Source organism: Lethenteron reissneri, chromosome 41 (assembly GCF_015708825.2).
Source record: "Lethenteron reissneri isolate LAM-NWPU_2019-01 chromosome 41, ASM1570882v1, whole genome shotgun sequence".
NCBI classification, from domain to species: Eukaryota; Metazoa; Chordata; class Hyperoartia; order Petromyzontiformes; family Petromyzontidae; genus Lethenteron; species Lethenteron reissneri.
In genome coordinates, this window is record NC_083819.1 from 2,325,730 (window position 1) to 2,346,351 (window position 20,622).

The 20,622-nt window shown below is 47.6% G+C and overlaps 1 protein-coding gene across 1 annotated transcript in view; it reads right to left on the bottom strand.

The window, feature by feature from the left end:
- The window catches only part of LOC133352821 (nidogen-2-like), an 89,470-nt gene that overhangs the window by 45,025 nt on the left and 23,823 nt on the right, over positions 1-20,622 (bottom strand). Inside the window, 4 exon segments of the mRNA XM_061568743.1 lie at positions 1,122-1,268; positions 7,521-7,754; positions 12,307-12,507; positions 17,473-17,714. Coding sequence (XP_061424727.1) covers positions 1,122-1,268; positions 7,521-7,754; positions 12,307-12,507; positions 17,473-17,714 — 824 coding nt within the window.

Sequence of the window (20,622 nt, forward strand, 5' to 3'; positions counted from 1 at the left end):
TCAACCACTCCGATGCAGCCTTAGCCGGAGGGGGGGGGGGGGACCCAAAGTGGCAGATTTCGCTGCGCAGCGCCAGGCGTGATGCAGCGCCGGACGGCACGTCGGCATTAGTCTGCAGTGATGGGGGCGATGTTGCTGTGTGGTTTTGTTTCCCAATGACGTAATTTACGGGTAATTTGCTCTTTTTATCGTATGACGTCACGTGAACTTTAATGTCCGCCGTGAAGCAGACAGCAGGTGCTTGTGGTTTCATAAACCTGCGGTATTAACAGGGCGGCCGCTGGGCTCCGAACCACAAACCTCTGCAACGAGCAGCAAATGCGCGATAAGCTCGGCCTTGTCACCACACCACGTGATTGTATTCACAACAATTACAATCACAGCAGTCACAAAGTTTAGGCTCTGATTACATTGGAAAGCTTCGCTGAGGCACAGGACCTGTTTACCAGCAGAGTCAGCTTGGTCGATTCGCTCAATGTATTTTTGTTATTGTTGTCATGAAACTGTTTTTGATTTATTGAAAAAAAATGTCTTCCAGTTGTAACTCGAAAATCTTTTAGTGCAGGTAGGGGCAATACGCCACAATATATGGAAGGAAAAAATCCACTTTTCAACTGCAAGATTTTTGTTGTTTTATTTTTGTATCTTCAAGAAGACACGACCTGATCTGAAGAGTGAGCAGAAACATTTAAGGGAGAAAATTAACAGCTTGGCAAAACCACTCCGCTCACTGCCTTCTACACGCTGCAAAGCGATTGCTGTTGATCAAATGTCAGAGAGTGCAACACGGGGCATGTTTTCTTTTGTCAAGGCAAAGAGAGAAAGAGTGGGGATTGCAATCAATTCATCGCCCTTACACAGCGACAAATCGGACGGCAACTTCGAACACGGCCATGTCGTAGCGAGAGACGGTGCCAAAGGTGCCACCAGAACAAAGGTGAGTTAATTTCCACATGGGAAGAAACTACGATGCCACAAAAAAAACCAAAGCATACAGAGGGGCAATAACATTCACAGAGGTCCACAGGGTTAGGTCAACAGCCCGCTCTGCTGTACGCACGTTGAACTTCTTTTGCACCGTACGGGGCCAACGGTGCTAATCGTCAAGCTGCCTCGCTCACCGTAACAGTACCGGCCGTCGCCTTCGAAGCCTGGCAGGCACTCGCATCGGTACTCGTTGGGGCTGGCACCGGGGAGGCAGCGAGCGTTCTCCCCGCAGCCGTGCGTCCGCTCCGCGCAGGGATCCCTCGGCGGGGCAGGGGGCCGCTCTGTCAATAACAACAACAACAACAGTTGTAGCAATTTCATAGATAGAAGATGCGATGGAACCTCTCGAAACCAGAGTAATGCAGCTATGCACTTTAAATCGAGATTGAAAACTAATTTCTTTCGGACGGATTTTTGTGTTTCCTTCAAGTTTCAAGTTTCATTTATTAGGTATAGCCCTGTGAGCCATTCGGCTCTTGAATCGAGTGCAACCGCAACAAACAAAAAAAACATAAACAAGAAAACATCTTAAAGTGACTATGTGCAAACAGAAAATCCAAAAAAAGACAGCAAAATATTGCAGAAAAAGCACACCTCCGTTGGCTACGTACTGTGCAAAAGAAGTTCAACGTACATACATGCGAATGACCAAGGCCACCTTCCAAGGTCACGGGTTCACCGGATTCCACACGTCAGTTGCGCGTATTAAGCGGCGGTCGGGATTTGCGTCTTGCACTTCCCAGTGTCGATACGTGCGTCGGGAAATCGCACGTGAGAGTAATGCTCAAACGTCCGAAAAAAAAGTTGGCCTAACGACCCACCTGCTGCACTGCTCTCAAGTATGCCAATAATCTCTGCTTGATCCGCCGAGCCAGCCTCGAATGTTCTGCTCGACAAGCTTGTGGTGTGGCGCTACCCTCGGCTTGCTGACGGAGACTCGGCAGAAATGCCCAAAGGCAATCGGAATTGAAATTCATTAATATTCTCGTCCTCGTAATATTTGTGTTTTTGACATCTTCCCAGCTATTCATTATAAAGTGCATCGTAGACACTTGGATCCACACCAACTCAAAATAGCTGATGTGGGGGCTCGTGGGGGAAAGCACGAGCAATGTATTTTAGAGATAATATTGTTGCAATTGTAAAAAAAAATCCAGAGCTGCGTCGCATGAATTGATTTGCTAAATTATACGAGTCAACCTTTGTTTAAAATGAAAATGCGTTAAAAGTATTTCAGTTAATCTTTTTTTTTTGCTCGTTTTCTCCCAAATCTTGTGAAGCTTTGGTTACTTTTGTTGGTGCACCACTGAAAAATGTTTACATGGATTATAAAACAACAATGTGAACGCTGTTACTGCAATAAGCGTTTTCACAATCCCAACGGCGGTAATAATAAACAGCCCATCCTAATCAACTGCTGGATGAAAGCCTCACCGTACCAGGTCCGTCTTGGGGAGGTTATTTGACCATATTTCATCACGATGGTCAAAGTGGGTTTGTGAGGGGGGAAAAGCCCAGGGTTGCTTCAGATAGCACTCGACTCTAACATTAGCCATGGCTGGGAATTGAACTCGGGTGGTCAGCTTCGTTGCGCAGCATCAGCTGCTGTGCCGCAGCTCCACGTGATCTCTTGGACCCTTGAAATTAATTTACAAATACCCGTGAAACACTTCCCGTCGCAATAGGGGCGGGGGGGGGGCTGTATCCGTTCCCTTATTAGGAAAATCTGTTTATGTTGAATTAGCCTCATGGGAATTCTGGTATGAAAGCTTGAACGGGTCTGTCCAGTGTCTCAATGAGTTATATAAATTCCACGGAGAGAGAGAGTGACTTTAATGCACATCACCTACCCACAGCGCTGCCTCTTTGCTGCTCAACGTACTATTTTATTTTTTAGTATATTGCCTTTTTGACTCCATTACTCTGAGAACTGCATCAACCCAACCCTGTAATAAGTACAGATAAACAGTCAAATGTGGCATTTTTAAATCCCACAAGTATGCTGACACTATCAACGGGTGCATTATTTTGCAAGGAGGAAGGCCTGCATTCAATATCCCACTCTCAGCTCTCATTTAAAAAAAAAGAATGTTAAAACCATTTCACTTGCAGGCACTACTGGTGATATGCCCATCATAATTATGCTACACAGCATACAAAAATACCCATGCTGGCTTCTGAAAAGCGCCACACGGTAACCTCCAGCGGAGAGCGAATTGCCCGGCCAGATTTTTACGAGCACCAATAGTGGCACCCACTTAGTGAACTTTGAGGCACACTCTCCAGCAGACGTCACGCAAAGGTCGTTTAAACCAACTGATATATTCCACTTTTGTGATTTAGACTACTGCTGTCATCACCGATGAGTCTATTTTAGCAGAGGCATAGAGAAAAGAATGCACTACAGGCACAGTTGGGCTCTCACTGAGCAAGCAATAGCTCACTTTAAGATCATCACGCCTTGAATAAGCACTGTGAGAGACCTTTAAGAAACGAGTCTTTGACTGTTCCCTGTCAGCTGAGCCACAGCTCCCCATTGCCAACATAAAACGACCGAACGCCTGCAGGCAGCGGGGACGTCTTGTGTGTGTTTCCGGCGCGCGTGCCTTGTGAGTGGCGGGAGAGCGAGCCAAGGGAATTTAATTGTGGGCACGTGGGGGTGGGGTACGTAACTTCACTCAAGGGCCACCTTTAAGAACGCTTCAGTAGGGGGGTAATCGGTGCCACAGCGCAGTCCAAACAAACCCGGAGATGGGTGTTCCCCATGGCGTGGCTCAGAGATCTGAGCACAGAGGACGCTTGCAAAGTTAGAAAGCTGCTGACGCCCTCCTAACAGCCAGCCGTCGCCTCCGTTGCAAAGCCACAAAGTTAGCTCGCCTAACAAACAAACCGCTTCCTGTTCTGGGGAGAAACTTGGGAGGAGTCCTCCCAAAAATGCATCTGTTGTCTGTTTACTCATCAGCTGAGAAGCATAAATATTCCTCGAGGTGCAGTCTCCAAGATTAAAGCCACTTTTGTGGCGTGCATGCTTGTCAGCCGCTCACTTAATTGTGCTCTGTTGAATATTACACGCCGGCCGCCCGATGTTTGCAAAAACAAAATCAAAGAAGAGAAACCAAACACAAGTTGAAAAAAAAAACAGCTTGGTCTGAAGTGTGAGCGAATGGAGTTTTCTTTAAGTGAAAAAATAAATTACACTGTGCCAAACAAAACCCTGGCTAATGTGGATGCAGCTTCCAAAACTGTAGATTAAAAAATAAATAAACTAAATGCTCTATTTATGAAGTGTTTTAATGAACACGCTCTAACTGAACGCTCTTCTGCCTTTTTCATTCATCACAGACTCGCTGATAAATTACGTGTGTACGCGACGAGCATTTGTTCTTTAACAGCATTATTTTTTGCTACGCTGCCTTGAGTAAAAAAAAATCAAGCATGTGCTTTCATGCCTTCGCGTGTTTAACTCGTGCACATCCAGCGGTGGGCAAGGTTCCCGCTGTGACGGTGATTCAACAAAAAAAAACCCGGCTTTGCACCCGTCTGTCCCTAGGAGGCGGCGGGGTCATTACAAGGTCGGTGCTAACCGCGTATTTTTACGAGCGCTCGACCACGTGCAGACGGGCGGGTAGGTGTTGGCAGATTCGTGCTAATGCAGACATCAGAGAGCGGGCGATCGCAGCACAACCACGTTCGACCACGTGGCCAGCTGGGACCGCTGAGCGCAGCATCAAAGCGGTCATCCTTGTAATTATTATTATTATTTTTGCATTACAGCCGCAAAATGTCTGAAATAATGGCCGTGCAATTTCGCTTGGTCAATTAATTTCTTCCGCCGCCGTTGCCTGGGTTGTGCAGAGTTGTCGCAGTCATGAGCGGCTGCCTTGCGGTGGGAGCGGAAGCAATGGGACATAAAAATAGGACACGTATAATAAAGATGAGGTTATTAAGCAGTAGATGTCTACTTATAATTTTCTACATCATTCACGACAGATGAATAGGGAATATAATGATGATGGGGATGATAAAAAATATATACTACGACAAACAGTAGCACTTAATGGTCATATCAATTTATCCTCATTGATGAAAATGTTCGTTTAATCTCCATTTTAAATGTATAGTTTTGTTTTCCAGAGGTTCATACTGTCCAGTTTCTCACTGTATGGGGTTTGCGTATAAATGAAATATTGTTCATGCACGGTAAGAATGAATGAGGTTGTACTATTCTACATAACACACGTTAACCTTTTAATAAGATATTATTATTTATAAACTGCCGCTTGCTTTAAGCGGCTCCAAAATATACTACCTCTATGATCTCGCATGAATAATATTTCGTGCCTCAGATATATGTTCCAGTAAAATACAAATTCTTATTAAATCCAAGGTAATCAGCGGCTTAGAAGAGTTACATGACAAAAATATAATTAACTGATAAATAGACTAGAAGACGAATAGGTAGGTTGGAAATCATCAGTCGACGTACACAGGGCAAGTACAACATTGGTCCGTGATAATTTGATTTTCTTTGTAGTTCGGCATGCCGGGAAAACGAGTCCATTGTACCATTAATTGCAAGCGACTTGAAAAGTCGACAATTCTTACATAATTGCAATTTCTCAAAACGTAAACCCCTATCATTGCCCTATCGTCAGCCGGGTTATACGCAGGAGCACAGAACCACAGCGATAACAAAAAAAATGCCTGCTTTGTGGGAGAAAAAAAAAGCAGATAAATTAGCGAGGTTGCACTATGGCCAATGAAAAATGTTGACCGTGAAGCGCTGTTGGCAGTTATTTTTCCTATGCAATTTATTTGATTCACCACAGAAGTACGTCATGCTAATGAGTATATATATACAGTATATACAAAAAAATACAAAAATCCCCCGTATAGCCTTAAAAGAAAGTGTTGGGCCAAGTGCTGTTAGCAAGCACCTATGAACCCCAGCACTGCACACGAGTGAGTGGGTGTCCAGCACCACTCCCAGCCGCCTTTGTCTCCCAAGTGGCGATGTTTACACACCGTAGCAGGTACTCATTTGAGGCTCAGTCGACTTAGGGGAGGCCCAAGAGCGGTTCAAATAATCGTTACTGGTGTTGGCCGTGAGCGGGAATTGAACTTGGGTCGCCGGGTTCGTAGCACAGCACGCTAACCGCGACACGAACGCTCCCCCTATATACATATAGATGTACGTACTTGCGTGCATGATTCTCCTAACCAGTGGTGGTGCTGGTCGATTGGGGACCCTGAGAATGCATTATTTTTGGAGGCCTCCTCCCCCTTTCGATTTATCAACTCACAGTGACAGAAGAGAGACGGACAAAAGAGAGATGGTGTTACACGAGAGGAGAGACACCAACAGGATAGGAATGAAAGAGATTAATTAGCTTTGTTAACTTTAATTAGCTTCTGTATACGTATCAGGTGTGATTTCAAGCTGCTATTTCGTCCCCGAACACAAGCTTATGAACAACCCACGTCAGTTAAAATAAACTGGTGCTTGTATGATTTTTCTGAGTTTATCAATTGAGTTCGGGTAGGTCTTTCCCAGAAATTAATATTCTCATGTAGGGAATCCAGGCCAACCTTCCCCCCCCCCAAAAAAAAGGACATTTGAATTGGTAGCCAACTCGAATTGTCTGCAAGCGTGAAAACATCTCCGCGATGGTCTGCAGGGGGAGGGGTTGGAGGTGGAAGGGGAGTACGAGGTGGGGGTCAACTCGTGTACACACCTCCTCTTCTGTGGTTATAAAACGAGGGTATTTGACATGTATTTGGTAAATGAAAGGATTGTCCACGGTCAATTGTGTTTGAGTGTGCAGGCAGTGCAACTGCACCGGGATTCCATGGGCCGAACGGGCCCAGGCTCTGGGCTACAACGAGGGAGGGAAGTGCGATTGAGCGCTGGCATTGGGACAACGTTGCGGGATGTTAACTCCCTCGCCCGGTGTACAGGAGGTCGTGAGTTCGATCTCGACTCTGACGCCTGTGTATATTGGGAGTTTGCATGTTCTTATTTGCATGTTCTCTCTCTCCCCCCGTGGTCACGAGGATTTTTCGCTGGGTTCTCCGGTTTTTACCTCCACGTTCAGAATCAACCAGCATTTCGAGTAAAATGGCTGCTATACATTTCCACGTGATAAGCCACTTCGCTGAGCTATCACTTGTGGCCAGGTTCTAGATTTGAAACTTTCGTGACTGCAAGGATTCATATTCTTAGGTTTTTCGGTAAAGTCACGTAGGTAAAAAATCTAAATTAATAAAAGTTAAATAAAATAAAAATCACGACGTTTCGGAGGCAACACAAGCTTCCGTCTTCAGGTAGAACCGTCACATTTTTTTACCTACGTGACTTTACCGAAAAACCTAAGAATATGTGGCCAGGTTACTCCTGAAAAAGAGCTACATAGCTCAGTGCGCCTTACCTGGTAGAATAAAAAAACCTAGCTCGTTAGTTAAGCCCCATTTCATTCACTGCGCCAGTGCCACACCGAGCCGCTGCCACTGCTCTCCTCCGTGGTGCCACTCGCCTGGTTGGGCGCTCCTCCTGCCCGTGATGGAGTAGCGCAGCACGCTCTCGCTGGGGTTGTACAGCGCAAACACGCGCTCCATGACGAAGGCCGGGGGGGCCGCGTCGCCGGAGCGAGCGCACGCCGGCGCCACGGCGTCGTACGTCAGGTTCTGGGTCAGGTCCAGCACCAGCGAGGTCTGCTCGCCGTTGGCGGTCACCGTCAGCTGCTGCTGCGACCGCACGGACATCGAGCCTGCAAAGACAAAGATTCCCAGCGTAGCCTTTAATATACTGTGAGGGCACACGAGGGGGGTGGGTGGCCAACACCACCCCCAGCCCTGGGAGGGAGGACCAGGGCTCGTTCAAATAATCGTCACTGGTGTGGGCCATGAGCGGGAACCAAACTCGGGTTGCCGGGTTCATAGCGCGGCGCGCTACCGCTCCCCACACGCGCGCACGCACACACGCATGAGTCTCTTCTGTCATGTTCGCTCGCTCGTGATCAGTGTACCGCTCTACTGCGTGGGTTTCACCGGTTGCGCTGTACAGCCCGTCTCTGTGTTTGTTCCCTGTTTGTGCGGCGTGCTGCTCGGCACGATTTTGCGACAGTTTGCTACTCTTGCTGGGAGCTGCTTCAGTTCCTTCCACATTTCCATTTCAACCAACGATTGCATGCACACATCCATAAATTACACAAGCACCGTCAACTTCTGTTGCTTATTACCGTGGGTGTAATGGCCGTAATTATACGTGCCTTCTGCTTCACAATGGACTTTCAAGATCTCGTGACGTCATTTGCAAGAGTAGGACATTGCGTGTGCCGGTGTCAGCGTCCAAATTATCCCAAAATTACACCGCAATTTTACTCAATTGGGATTATACACGGGAATAATCACCCCCTACTCGCAGTCTAAAGCCACCCAGGTCAATCTTGCAAATGAGACTCATCCTGATCTCTGGAGTTGCCACCTGGTTGAAGAAAATAAATGTGAAACTTGATATTTGAAGCATCTAGTGGGCTACACATTTCCCAACGTAAAGATATTCATTTAGAATTTAGATGGTGAAAGGCCATATCCGTAGTGTTGGACACGGCCAGGGATTGAACCTGAGTGGCTGGTTTCGTATCAGAGTACACATACCAACACAGCAAAGGCAGAGATCTCCCATGTGGTCCTTGTAGACTGTTGAGTCCCGTTTTGTTCGCAATCGCCTATTAAGGGAGTGGTGCAGGCCAGCACCACACTTCCTAGCACTGACGTCTACACAACGCAGCGGCTACTCTCTTTAAGGCTAGCCAATCTGGGAGAAGTCCATCAATGGCTCAGACACCACTTGCCACTGACGTCAGCTGTGGCCGGGGATTTAACGCGCCGGTTGCTGCCTCAGAGCGCAGTGCGCTAAACACTTCCCAACTGCACCCCGCACGCGCATATGATGTTAACTTAAGTACCGTTAACGAAGAGCAGTTAGTTTGAAACTATAGAGGAGAGAAAACCATTAAGTGAGACCTTACTCTCATGGGCTGCTCACTCATCTTCCCTTCCCTGGTGCGGTGATGCCTATGATGATTGAAATTTATTTGGTTTATTTAATTCAATTATGCTGCCTTGCCTACATTGACCTTCATTAATGTGTCTGTTTTTCATTCTTTGGCGACCCACGTAAGCAGACCTTGGATATAAACACAAATGGTATTGTAATTGAATGTTATCAGAATATACAAAGACAGAAACTCCTCCCCCCCCCCATAGCTTTACCAAAATGAAGGGGCAAGTGCTGTTAGCGAGCACCTATGAAGGCCGGCATGGCACACGAGGAGGTGGGTGGACAATAACACACCCGGCCGCCTCTGTCGTCCCAGTGGCGATATTTACACACCGCACCAGGTACTCATTTGAGGCTGAGTCAACCTAGGGGAGGCCCAGTACCGGTTCAGATAAACACCGGTGTTGGCCGTGAGCGGGAATCGAACTCGGGTCGCCGGGTTCGTAGCGCAGCACGCGAACCGCTACGGAACTGCTCCCAGCATACACACAAACACTATCAGACGCGCGCACACACACACACAGTTACATTATTATCAGAAGCACACACGCAGAGACACGCACACTCACTATCAGACGCACTATCTAAATTCAAAAAGTGCAGCACTTCAACATGATATCTTCGTTTGGTGCAATTTATGCGGAAGATTTGCACAATTTTGTTTAGAAACCCCTCGCCACTTCCGATTGTTATCACTGAGCGGCGAAAAGAAGGCCTCCCTACCATTACCATCTTTACTGTTTGTATTTGCAAGACGTTGTTTGTTTTTATTCCCCACATTCTAACAAATCGTTAGGTGTGTTGCCGATTGTAACAACTTTAATAATAATAGGTGTAGACATGTTTACCTGGGCAGTCGGCACTTATCGCACACTCGCTTGATAGCGGCGGAGTTTAATTTAAAATTGCTTTTAATTTTGTTCGTGTTCTTATATGTTTATGTATTTCTTTCCAGAGCTGGGTATCTTGTCATGAAACCGAACACAAAACGCACGCTGCTCTATCACTACCTGTGGTTAGTTTCTCCCTGCGTGCACTGAATCGCGTTGTTTGTGGTGTAGTTTGTTTGGATGTGTGTGTGTATACACTGTATATCATAAACGTTAGACACTCCATGCCCCGAGTATACTAGAAGACATACATCACACACGTGTTTGTCTCTGGTCAGGCTTACTGCTATGGAGCCTCCGAGTCTTCGCAGCGTATAAATTACGTGAATGCAACAGGGACACTACTGCCACAGTTTGATGGCGAGACAAAATCTACCTGGGGTTTTCCAATTCCATGTGATGAGTGTAAGCGGTTTCATTGATCAATATGAATTCGGGGGCTATATTTAATGCACCAGTGCTGGGCTGCAGCCAGACGAGCTCCCTGGGGAAGCCGCATGGATTTCGTGAGTTGAAAAACCCGAGACAGAGTACATTGCCACAACAGACTGGAGCCACAAGCAAGCACCATAACTGAAATAGTTTCCAACTCGCTGTCAGACTAGAGTAGGCAACGTCCACAGCCGTAGCGATAGGTATACTGGATGTGGTGTGCCGGGGTGCAGACATAATTTCAGGGTCAATGACCACGGACAGACCCGGTTGAAATTAAATTCGGTATAGTTCAATAAACAACAACAAAACACAACCGTGCTAATTCAGTTGGTAAAGCTCAGGGTTGTGATTCCAAGTCCAATTTTCCACGTATGAAGATTTTTTTTTACGTAACTGAGCAAATTTATTCCGCTAATATTCAGCTCTAAAGGCTGTTCTAAGATAAATACACTCGAAGACGTAAATTCGTCTATAGCATGCGTGCGTTAGGGCTGACATGGTGACGGTTTGAAATGAAGGCTTCATTGTTGCTTTATTTTTAATTAAGCCAGTGACGTAAATTGTTGAGGGGGCATAATATGAAAATCCAATGTTCGGCTGACAAGCGCTAATTATCACGTCAAGGTGGCGTCAACGTCCCATGGTGACGAGCGCAGACTTGTGACCGTGCCCCGCTTGCCACGGATACGCTCAGACAACACCGCACGGCAGCACTGCATCTGGAGCCATCGCCTTGACCCAGGGCGAGTTGGAATACAACACAGGGTCCAGTAACCAATGCCTTGGCCCCATGTACAGAATCAAACTCTTTGGGGGTACATCTTCTTGGTTCTTTCGGTGAAGAAGAATTTCTTCACCTGAGGACGGCTGCTCGCGTTGTGGCCGAAACGTCGTGAGAGTTATTTTATTACATTTTATTTTTATTATTCTATTATTTCCCTTCTCTGTGACCTTTACCGAAAGAACCAAGAAGATGAATCCCTGCAGTCACGAAAGCTTTAAATCGAAATTCTTTGGGGGGTATTGCCACAGCTGTTATGAATACTCCAATATTGTACTCCTATTATTATTATTTTCTTCATCAAAAATAAACACTCCAACTACACATTTGAGAGACCGATGTAACATCTGTTGCTGATATTCATGCTGCTCCAGTTCATGTTGCAATTTAAAAAAAAGAAGGGGACAGAGATTGCCTCGGATTGTGTATCGTCTGACTCTGCCACTTGTACAGACCATCCTTACGGAGCTTGCAGTTTTATATATAACTCAGCTCTGTTGTTGTTAACGTCACACCTTTCAGATGCCACTCCCTCGTGCGTAACGCAACTATGAATGTACGTAACGACACATTTATATTTACGACATCTAACCCAAAAACCTCTTGTGGATAATATTGGTCGCGAAAGCCGACGTGTTCAGCTAACTCTGCAATAGTTTGTTTAACAAGCCTGCCTCTGCTGATGAGACGCAGAAGGTCAAAAACGACCCAGAGTTTGTTTGTGTAACCAAACACCGCTTTGAAAATTATTCGTGTGGAAAGCCAATAAGCTGACGGACTAGAACAACATTTTGTTTGGAGACAGAATGGAGTTCTGCTTCTTCTTGTTTCGTATATCTTATGCAGATTAACTAATACAGGATTGAGTCGTACTGTGATTTAACCATCGCATTGCTTTGTCTGCGAGTTGATGAATGACAAATACCCCCACATTTATATTTTAGGAAGTGCGCAGGGTCCATAGTTTAGAGTTCTTAGTGGCATTCGCACACGGGAGAGTAATTGATTTTCCACTTGCTGCTTATGCATATATACCAACTGACCGACCGATCGTATCTTTTCTCAGATACAATCGAACGCTATCTGTTGTGGGCGGGTGGTGGCGGTAAGAACCCAGGATGCAGGCAGGGTGGGCGGGCTGGCGGGCTTACCGGCGTGGGTCTGGTGGTACGTCTCGGTGTAGGAGTCGGAGTCGACGCGAGCGAGCGGCTCCACGTGGGGGAGGCTTCCCGACAGCTCCACGCTGGCGGCCAGGTACCCGCGCGGGTCCAGCCCCGAGAAGCGCTGCGTCACGTGCAGACGCTCGCCGCCCGGCGAGAAGGTGACGGTGGCGCGCTGCACGAGGCGCCCGCCTGCACGCACGGGCCGCGAGCACAACGTGATTGACAAGCACAACGTAAATTTCGATTTAAAGCTTTCGTGACCGCAGGGATTTCGGTAAAGTCACGTAGAATGGAAATAATAAAATAATAAAAATAAAACGTAATAAAATAATTCTCACGACGTTTCAGCCACAACGCAAGCAGCCGTCCTCAGGTGTATTATTTTATTATTTCCATTCTACGTGACTTTACCGAAAGAACCAAGAAGAAGCACAACATAATTGACAAGTACAATGCGTGTACAATGACAATTCACAAATTCAATTACAAGCACAATGCAGGCTACAATTACAACACAAGCACAATGTGGTTTATGATCACAGTAGAGTTACAATGGGGTTTACAGTTGCTGCACAATTACAATGCGGGTTACGACTACAACACCAGTGCAATGCAATGTATGATTGCAACACAATTCCACATGCAGTTGACGATTACAATGCAATTAAATGCAATGCGGAGTTGCGTCGTCCAAATCCAGGCGCAATCTCAATATGCCGAGCTCACGTCTCATCCCAACGCTGCTGCAAGAGTCACGCAGCTACGTGACCTCTGCCGCCCCGACTCTGTACCCTCATCTCCTCCCCCCTCCCTTCCCTCCCAAGCCAGCAGGATGTGATCAACATTAATGTTTACATACGAACAAGGTCTAACGTGTGCTTGGGCAAGCTTACACTAATTTTCGACCGTGTTTTTTTTTTCTTTAAACAAACAACACGGCCCTTGAAGTTGACCTTGCCACAGAACACTTTCGTTATTCCACGCTGAGGTCATGATATCGTTTCCCAGGACGACACTTGCGCACGCTTCTGAAAGGGAGTTGGGTTAGCCCCACTAAGGCTGCCATGAATCCAGGACCAGCCCATGGAAAACCCCGGCACGAGATTACCTGATCGTACGCCACTTGTCAAGATACGCGTTTCAATACTCCTCTCCTAGGTGGTCATGTACATAAGATATAACAATACGTTCACGTTAATGTACATGCCGCCTGTTAACGGACAAAATACGTATTCTAAACCATCTTCATCTTTAAAACAAACGCTTTGTTCCGCCTTGTGATGATTTGGCCGCGCAAACTGCACTCTGTACTTGGTAAAGTGACATGCTGTCACTGAGCAGAAAAGAACAATTTTGAAATTTTGGTAAATTATGGTAATTCTCATTAATTTGGACACAGCCCACTGGCACACAATGACCTAACTCTTGCAAATAATGGGATGGATCTATTACACCGCGCAAATATCGGCGAGTCACAGGCATCTTTGATAATGTGCCCTCGGCGGATTATCACGGGGCTCAGGCTGGATCGGGATTGGTAAACCCTGAATCCACGTGAAATGGCAGAGACGCAGAGGCCACCCAGCCACCGTATTAATTACGCCGTGGAACATTTTGCATTGGATGGGTGAGTGGACCATAGCCCTCCCGATTCTGAAAAATGTATCACGTCTCCTGCAGTGTGCGGAGACAGGCAGACTAAGCATTAAGGTAATGCCAAACGTTCCACTCCAGACAGAGGGTCTCATTCTTTTGAGACGCATTTAACATTTATTCTTGTTACATAATCGACGAACTAGAATGCTTACAATAAGGTCCTACAATGACAAATGCCAGCCTGGGCTTGGCTGATTGGCTGAGGAGGTTAAGCAGGAGACAGCGAGACACACGTCTAGACAGGAGACAGCGAGACACACGTCTAGACAGGAGACAGTGAGACACACGTCTAGACAGGGGACAGCTCAACACACGTCTAGACAGGGGACAGCTCAACACGTCTAGACAGGAGACAGCGAGACACACGTCTAGACAGGAGACAGCGAGACACACGTCTAGACAGGAGACAGTGAGACACACGTCTAGACAGGGGACAGTGAAACACATGTCTAGACAGGGGACAGTGAGACACACGTCTAGACAGGAGACAGTGAGACACACGTCTAGACAGGGGACAGTGAGACACATGTCTAGACAGGGGACAGTGAGACACACGTCTAGACAGGAGACAGTGAGACACACGTCTAGACAGGAGACAGCGAGACACACGTCTAGACAGGGGACAGTGAGACACATGTCTAGACAGGGGACAGTGAGACACACGTCTAGACAGGAGACAGTGAGACACACGTCTAGACAGGAGACAGTGAGACACACGTCTAGACAGGAGACAGCGAGACACACGTCTAGACAGGGGACAGTGAGACACACGTCTAGACAGGGGACAGTGAGACACATGTCTAGACAGGGGACAGTGAGACACACGTCTAGACAGTGAGACACACGTCTAGACAGGGGACAGTGAGACACACGTCTAGACAGGGGACAGTGAGACACATGTCTAGACAGGAGACAGTGAGACACACGTCTAGACAGGAGACAGCGAGACACACGTCTAGACAGGAGACAGCGAGACACACGTCTAGACAGTGAGACACACGTCTAGACAGGGGACAGTGAGACACACGTCTAGACAGGGGACAGTGAGACACACGTCTAGACAGGGGACAGTGAGACACGTCTAGACAGGGGACAGCGAGACACACGTCTAGACAGGAGACAGTGAGACACACGTCTAGACAGGAGACAGTGAGACACACGTCTAGACAGCGGACAGTGAGACACACGTCTAGACAGGAGACAGTGAGACACACGTCTAGACAGGAGACAGTGAGACACATGTCTAGACAGGGGACAGTGAGACACATGTCTAGACAGGGGACAGTGAGACACATGTCTAGACAGGGGACAGCGAGACACACGTCTAGACAGGGGACAGTGAGACACATGTCTAGACAGGGGACAGCGAGACACACGTCTAGACAGGAGACAGCGAGACACACGTCTAGACAGGGGACAGTGAGACACACGTCTAGACAGGGGACAGCGAGACACACGTCTAGACAGGAGACAGCGAGACACACGTCTAGACAGGAGACAGTGAGACACATGTCTAGACAGGAGACAGTGAGACACACGTCTAGACAGGGGACAGCGAGACACACGTCTAGACAGGGGACAGCGAGACACACGTCTAGACAGGAGACAGTGAGACACATGTCTAGACAGGAGACAGTGAGACACACGTCTAGACAGGGGACAGTGAGACACGTCTAGACAGGAGACAGTGAGACACACGTCTAGACAGGAGACAGTGAGACACACGTCTAGACAGGGGACAGCGAGACACGTCTAGACAGGGGACAGCGAGACACGTCTAGACAGGAGACAGCGAGACACACGTCTAGACAGGAGACAGTGAGACACACGTCTAGACAGGGGACAGCGAGACACACGTCTAGACAGGGGACAGCGAGACACACGTCTAGACATGAGACAGTGAGACACATGTCTAGACAGGAGACAGTGAGACACACGTCTAGACAGGGGACAGTGAGACACGTCTAGACAGGAGACAGTGAGACACACGTCTAGACAGGAGACAGTGAGACACACGTCTAGACAGGGGACAGCGAGACACGTCTAGACAGGGGACAGCGAGACACGTCTAGACAGGAGACAGCGAGACACGTCTAGACATGGGACAGTGAGACACGTCTAGACAGGAGATAGTGAGACACGTCTAGACATGGGACAGCGAGACACGTCTAGACAGGAGACAGTGAGACACGTCTAGACAGGAGACAGCGAGACACACGTCTAGACAGGAGACGAGCAGGCGACATGATTCACACCCAGTCCTCTCTAAGCCCCAGTGACTCGAATAATCAAGAATTGTGGTCAAGATTCGATTCACGATTCGATTTTGGGTGCCGTTTTACCGACTTATTTGTATTGTTAGTTGTTTATTTTTTGCTGCATCTGCTTCATTTGCTCACTCGTTTATCCAGTCTAAAGGTAAAATCATGCTTTGATTAATGAATCAATGATTTTTAATCTACTTTTTTCCAACTCACCCGTATTGCTTCTTCACTTCCCCTATCTCGTTTTTTTTTCTTCCTCCACGAGCGAAAAAAAGCACCGAATGAACGTGTACGCTTGCGCCCTTTGTAAATAATCGAATGTCACACCTCACGATGAGAATGCCACAGGCGTAACGAGCGCAACTACAAATCGACGCGGCGCCAGCGCCTGAGAAGGTGATGGTGCTGCTGGCCCTTTCTATGCCTCCAGTCCTCGTGAGTTGACACGAGATGTGGCGAGGCTGGAGAAACGCCGACTAAACAACGGGAGCAATAGGGATAGGGGCAAGACGCTGGCACGTTTGGCTACGTACGGTGAAAAGGAAGTTCAACACACGTAGAGATGATGTCAAATGAGAGACGTAGAGACCAATATGGAATTAGGTGAGAGAACAGAGATACAGACAAGATAGGGATGAGAGATGTATTCATTTGTATATTTAAATGAGCTCGTTACGTTTATTAAGGATTTCAATTATCGCTGACATTTTATTTCCCCTCTCTCTCTCACACGACCTTCGGGACACCCTGAGCCGTCTTGCCTCCACCCCCCCGTGCCTCGGCTTCCTTTGCTTGAGGCCTGGCACCACCACCAACCACCACCGAGCGCACGATAACCGCACACACGATATCCGCACGATAACCACACGATAACTGCATGATTACCGTACACGATATCTGCATGGTAACCACACGATAACCGCACGATATCCACACGATATCCGCACAATAACCGCACACACGATATCTGCACGATAACCGCATGATAACTGCACGATAACTGCATGATAACCACACGATAACCGCACACACGATAACCACACGATAACGACACGATAACCACACGATAACCGCACACACGATATCTGCACGATAACCACACGATATCCACACAATAACCACACGATATCCACATGATAACCACACGATAACCACACAATAACGCACACACGATCACCGCACAATAACCGCACACACGATAACCGCACGATAACCGCACACACGATATCCGTACCGGCAACGCCGAAGCCGCGCTGTCCGCCCGGCCCGGGCGAGTAGAGCCAGGCGAGGGGCGAGGCGAGCGAGGGCAGCAGCTGCAGAGCCCAGCCCAGAGCCGGCGGCACGCGGCTCACGGCCGCGTAGACGCGCCCGTCCGCCGACACCACGTAGGCGTGCAGGTCGGCCTCGGCCAGCTCGGACTCCACGCCGCGGAGACTCACGCGGCCACGGACTTTGCCGTTGACCCGCTGGGGGTGGCCTGCGGGAGCAAGCAGGGGGAAATTTGATACGGATGCTTTCAAGTGTGTGGGGGGGGGGGGGTGGGTTGGGGTGGTTGTGGCAGCCACGGGGATGGACCCCTTTCGACCCTCGAGGTGTCGCTTTGCGACGTTCGAAGTGCACCGTTGTTCTACTTGTGCTTTGTTCCGCGCAGCTCCGATGAGCACCGCTGGCTACGTACGGCGTGAAAGAAGTTCAACGTGCGTACACGCAGCGTGCATCCGGAGTGGCGCATCGCGCAACGATGCCTCCTCCTACGTATTTGTTCATCGGGCATTGAGTCCCACGGTGAATACAGTCGAGTTTTTAATTTTCCATTTGTGGATCATCATCGAGTATCCGCATCTGATGCAACGGTGTGTGCGGATGTGGTACAGGGTTGCCCGTAAGCTTCACGGAAATGCTGTTCTGTTGCACTGCAACTCGTTGCGAGATCAGAATCTAAATCTGAATATTGATACTGGGAGGAATCCAAAGAAACTGTATAGCTCTTTTTCTACAGTTTCAGTTTTCAGTTTCATGTATTAGGTATAGCCCTGTGAGCCATGAGGCTCTTGCAACCGTAACAAACAAATAATGAACAAAGAACATCTTAAATTGACGTTTCGCAACAGAAACATCCAGGAAAAAACAGTAAAAATGTCCATTACGGCGCGGTAAGAACGTTGACACCAACAAACAACAGAAAAACACGACAGGGGTACAAAGTACAAGAAATGCAAAGAAATCACCCAAAAACATACACATTCAATTGAACCATCCCCATCCTCCCAGGCAAAGCCCACTGAGGTGTATGAGGGACGAAGGGGGGCTGAGCATCTAACCCCCCCTCCATCCCAGCCTGCTAAATTATTATGGGCGAAGTGTCAAAAAATATTGGCACAATTTGTTTTGTATAATTAAGAGATGGACATTGAAGCCTTTCCTCATATACACAGGGGGGGGGGGGTGAGAGCCGGAGCAGAATGCACGATAGACAAAGCAGATCGTATCGTTACTCATTACGCTTAGCCGTTAACATTCGTTTAAAGTTTGTTTAACATTGACTGTCGCGTCTGTTCCCCCCCCCCCACCACTCTCGAGTCTTTGTATGCAAGGTCACGCGACAGGGTCGCATCGCTCTGATAAACCCTGAAGGTAATTCGGTAATTAAAGTCACGGCATCACCGCCAAAATTACAATTATTTTGTTTAAACCAGAACAGAAATAGCAAAGCTAAATAACACCGGAGTGTTTGCCACATTGGTGGCTACCCAGATGTGAACTCAGGCGTTCAACAACGGCGGCTCAGCGCTCCGATGCCCCCCGAGGCTTCCAGCCACCTCAATGTTGGTCAGCCAAACTTTGATGCCACTGAAGCACGCTGGCCTCGCTGGGCACGTCAGCTGAGCCCCGTCCACGGTTAGACTGGCAAAGCGTCGCTCGCAGAGTGCTCAAGTTGCTGCAGGCACACGGCCGATTATGAATGAATGTGTTTAGGATGAGTTTGAGACAAGCAATAGGTCTGTGCAGTTTACCCTTAAGTCAAGCTATCAGCCATGTGATGAAGGTAAATGCACATGTCGTATCCACAGGAGGCAAGCGAACCGAACGAATTCATACACAAAGCCAATAGTCCACACGTGGGATGCCAATTTATTGATCGAAATAGAGATTTGGTTGTAAGCGTGGTAGAGATATTGTGGTCAGTGAATGTAAAACAATAACATGACAAATAATGTACAGCCCTGCGTCAGTCGACTGCTGGACGAGGGCTTTTGGGTCATGGATGTTGTTTTTTTTTATTTCAGCAAGATGGTGAGTGTACTTCAGCAAGATGGTGAGTGTACTTCAGCAAGATGGTGAGTGTACTTCAGCAAGATGGTGAGTGTACTTCAGCAAGATGGTGAGTGTACTTCAGCAAGATGGTGAGTGTACTTCAGCAAGATGGTGAGTGCAGCAAGATGGTGAGTGTACTTCAGCAAGATGGTGAGTGTACTTCAGCAAGATGGTGAGTGTACTTCAGCAAGATGGTGAGTGTACTTCAGCAAGATGGTGAGTGTACTTCAGCAAGATGGTGAGTGTACTTCAGCAAGATGGTGAGTGTACTTCAGCAAGATGGTGAGTGTACTTCAGCAAGATGGTGAGTGCAGGTTGGTGAAGAGGGGGGTGGGTGTCCAGGACTGATTCCGATGTCAATGTTGTTAGCCGTGAATCAACTAATTGTTAACTATTTTATTTTATTTTACCAGGTAAGGCCCACTGAACTACATAGTTCTTTTTCAGAAGCGTCCTGGTTATCACAAATGATAGCTCAACAAAGCGTCTTTCACGTGGGAATGTGTAGCAGCCAAATATTCTAAACGCGTGTTTGTAAATGTGGAAGGGAAAAACCGGAGGACCTGGAGAAAAATCCACGTGACCATGGGAGGACCATCCAAACTCCAAATACACAACAGGCGTCAGGGTCGGGATGGAAGCCACGACCTCCTGTATACCAGGCGAGGGAGTTCACATCTCGCCGTGCAGCATGTTGACCGCCGAGTCGCAGCTCCGCCCCCCCCCCCCCCCCCCATTGAACAGATATGAATATTTTAGAATGCAGTCTCTTGATTACGAATAGTTTGCAATGCAATGTCTTACATCACATGATGCACAAAGCAAAGGGCATTGACAGAACACACATTTATTTTCATCGTGTTTTGCGTTTTTCACAACAACGAATTTTCAGATCAATTGCCACTACATTTCTATATATCAACATGCTTTAGGGTCATGAATGATTCAAAATGTGAATTATTTACCCAAATAAATAAATAACATGTTGAATAATTGAACAAATTTGATCGATACAGAAATTCGATCTCATCGAATAGAATCCCTTGTTATTTAAAGATGAAAGAAAACG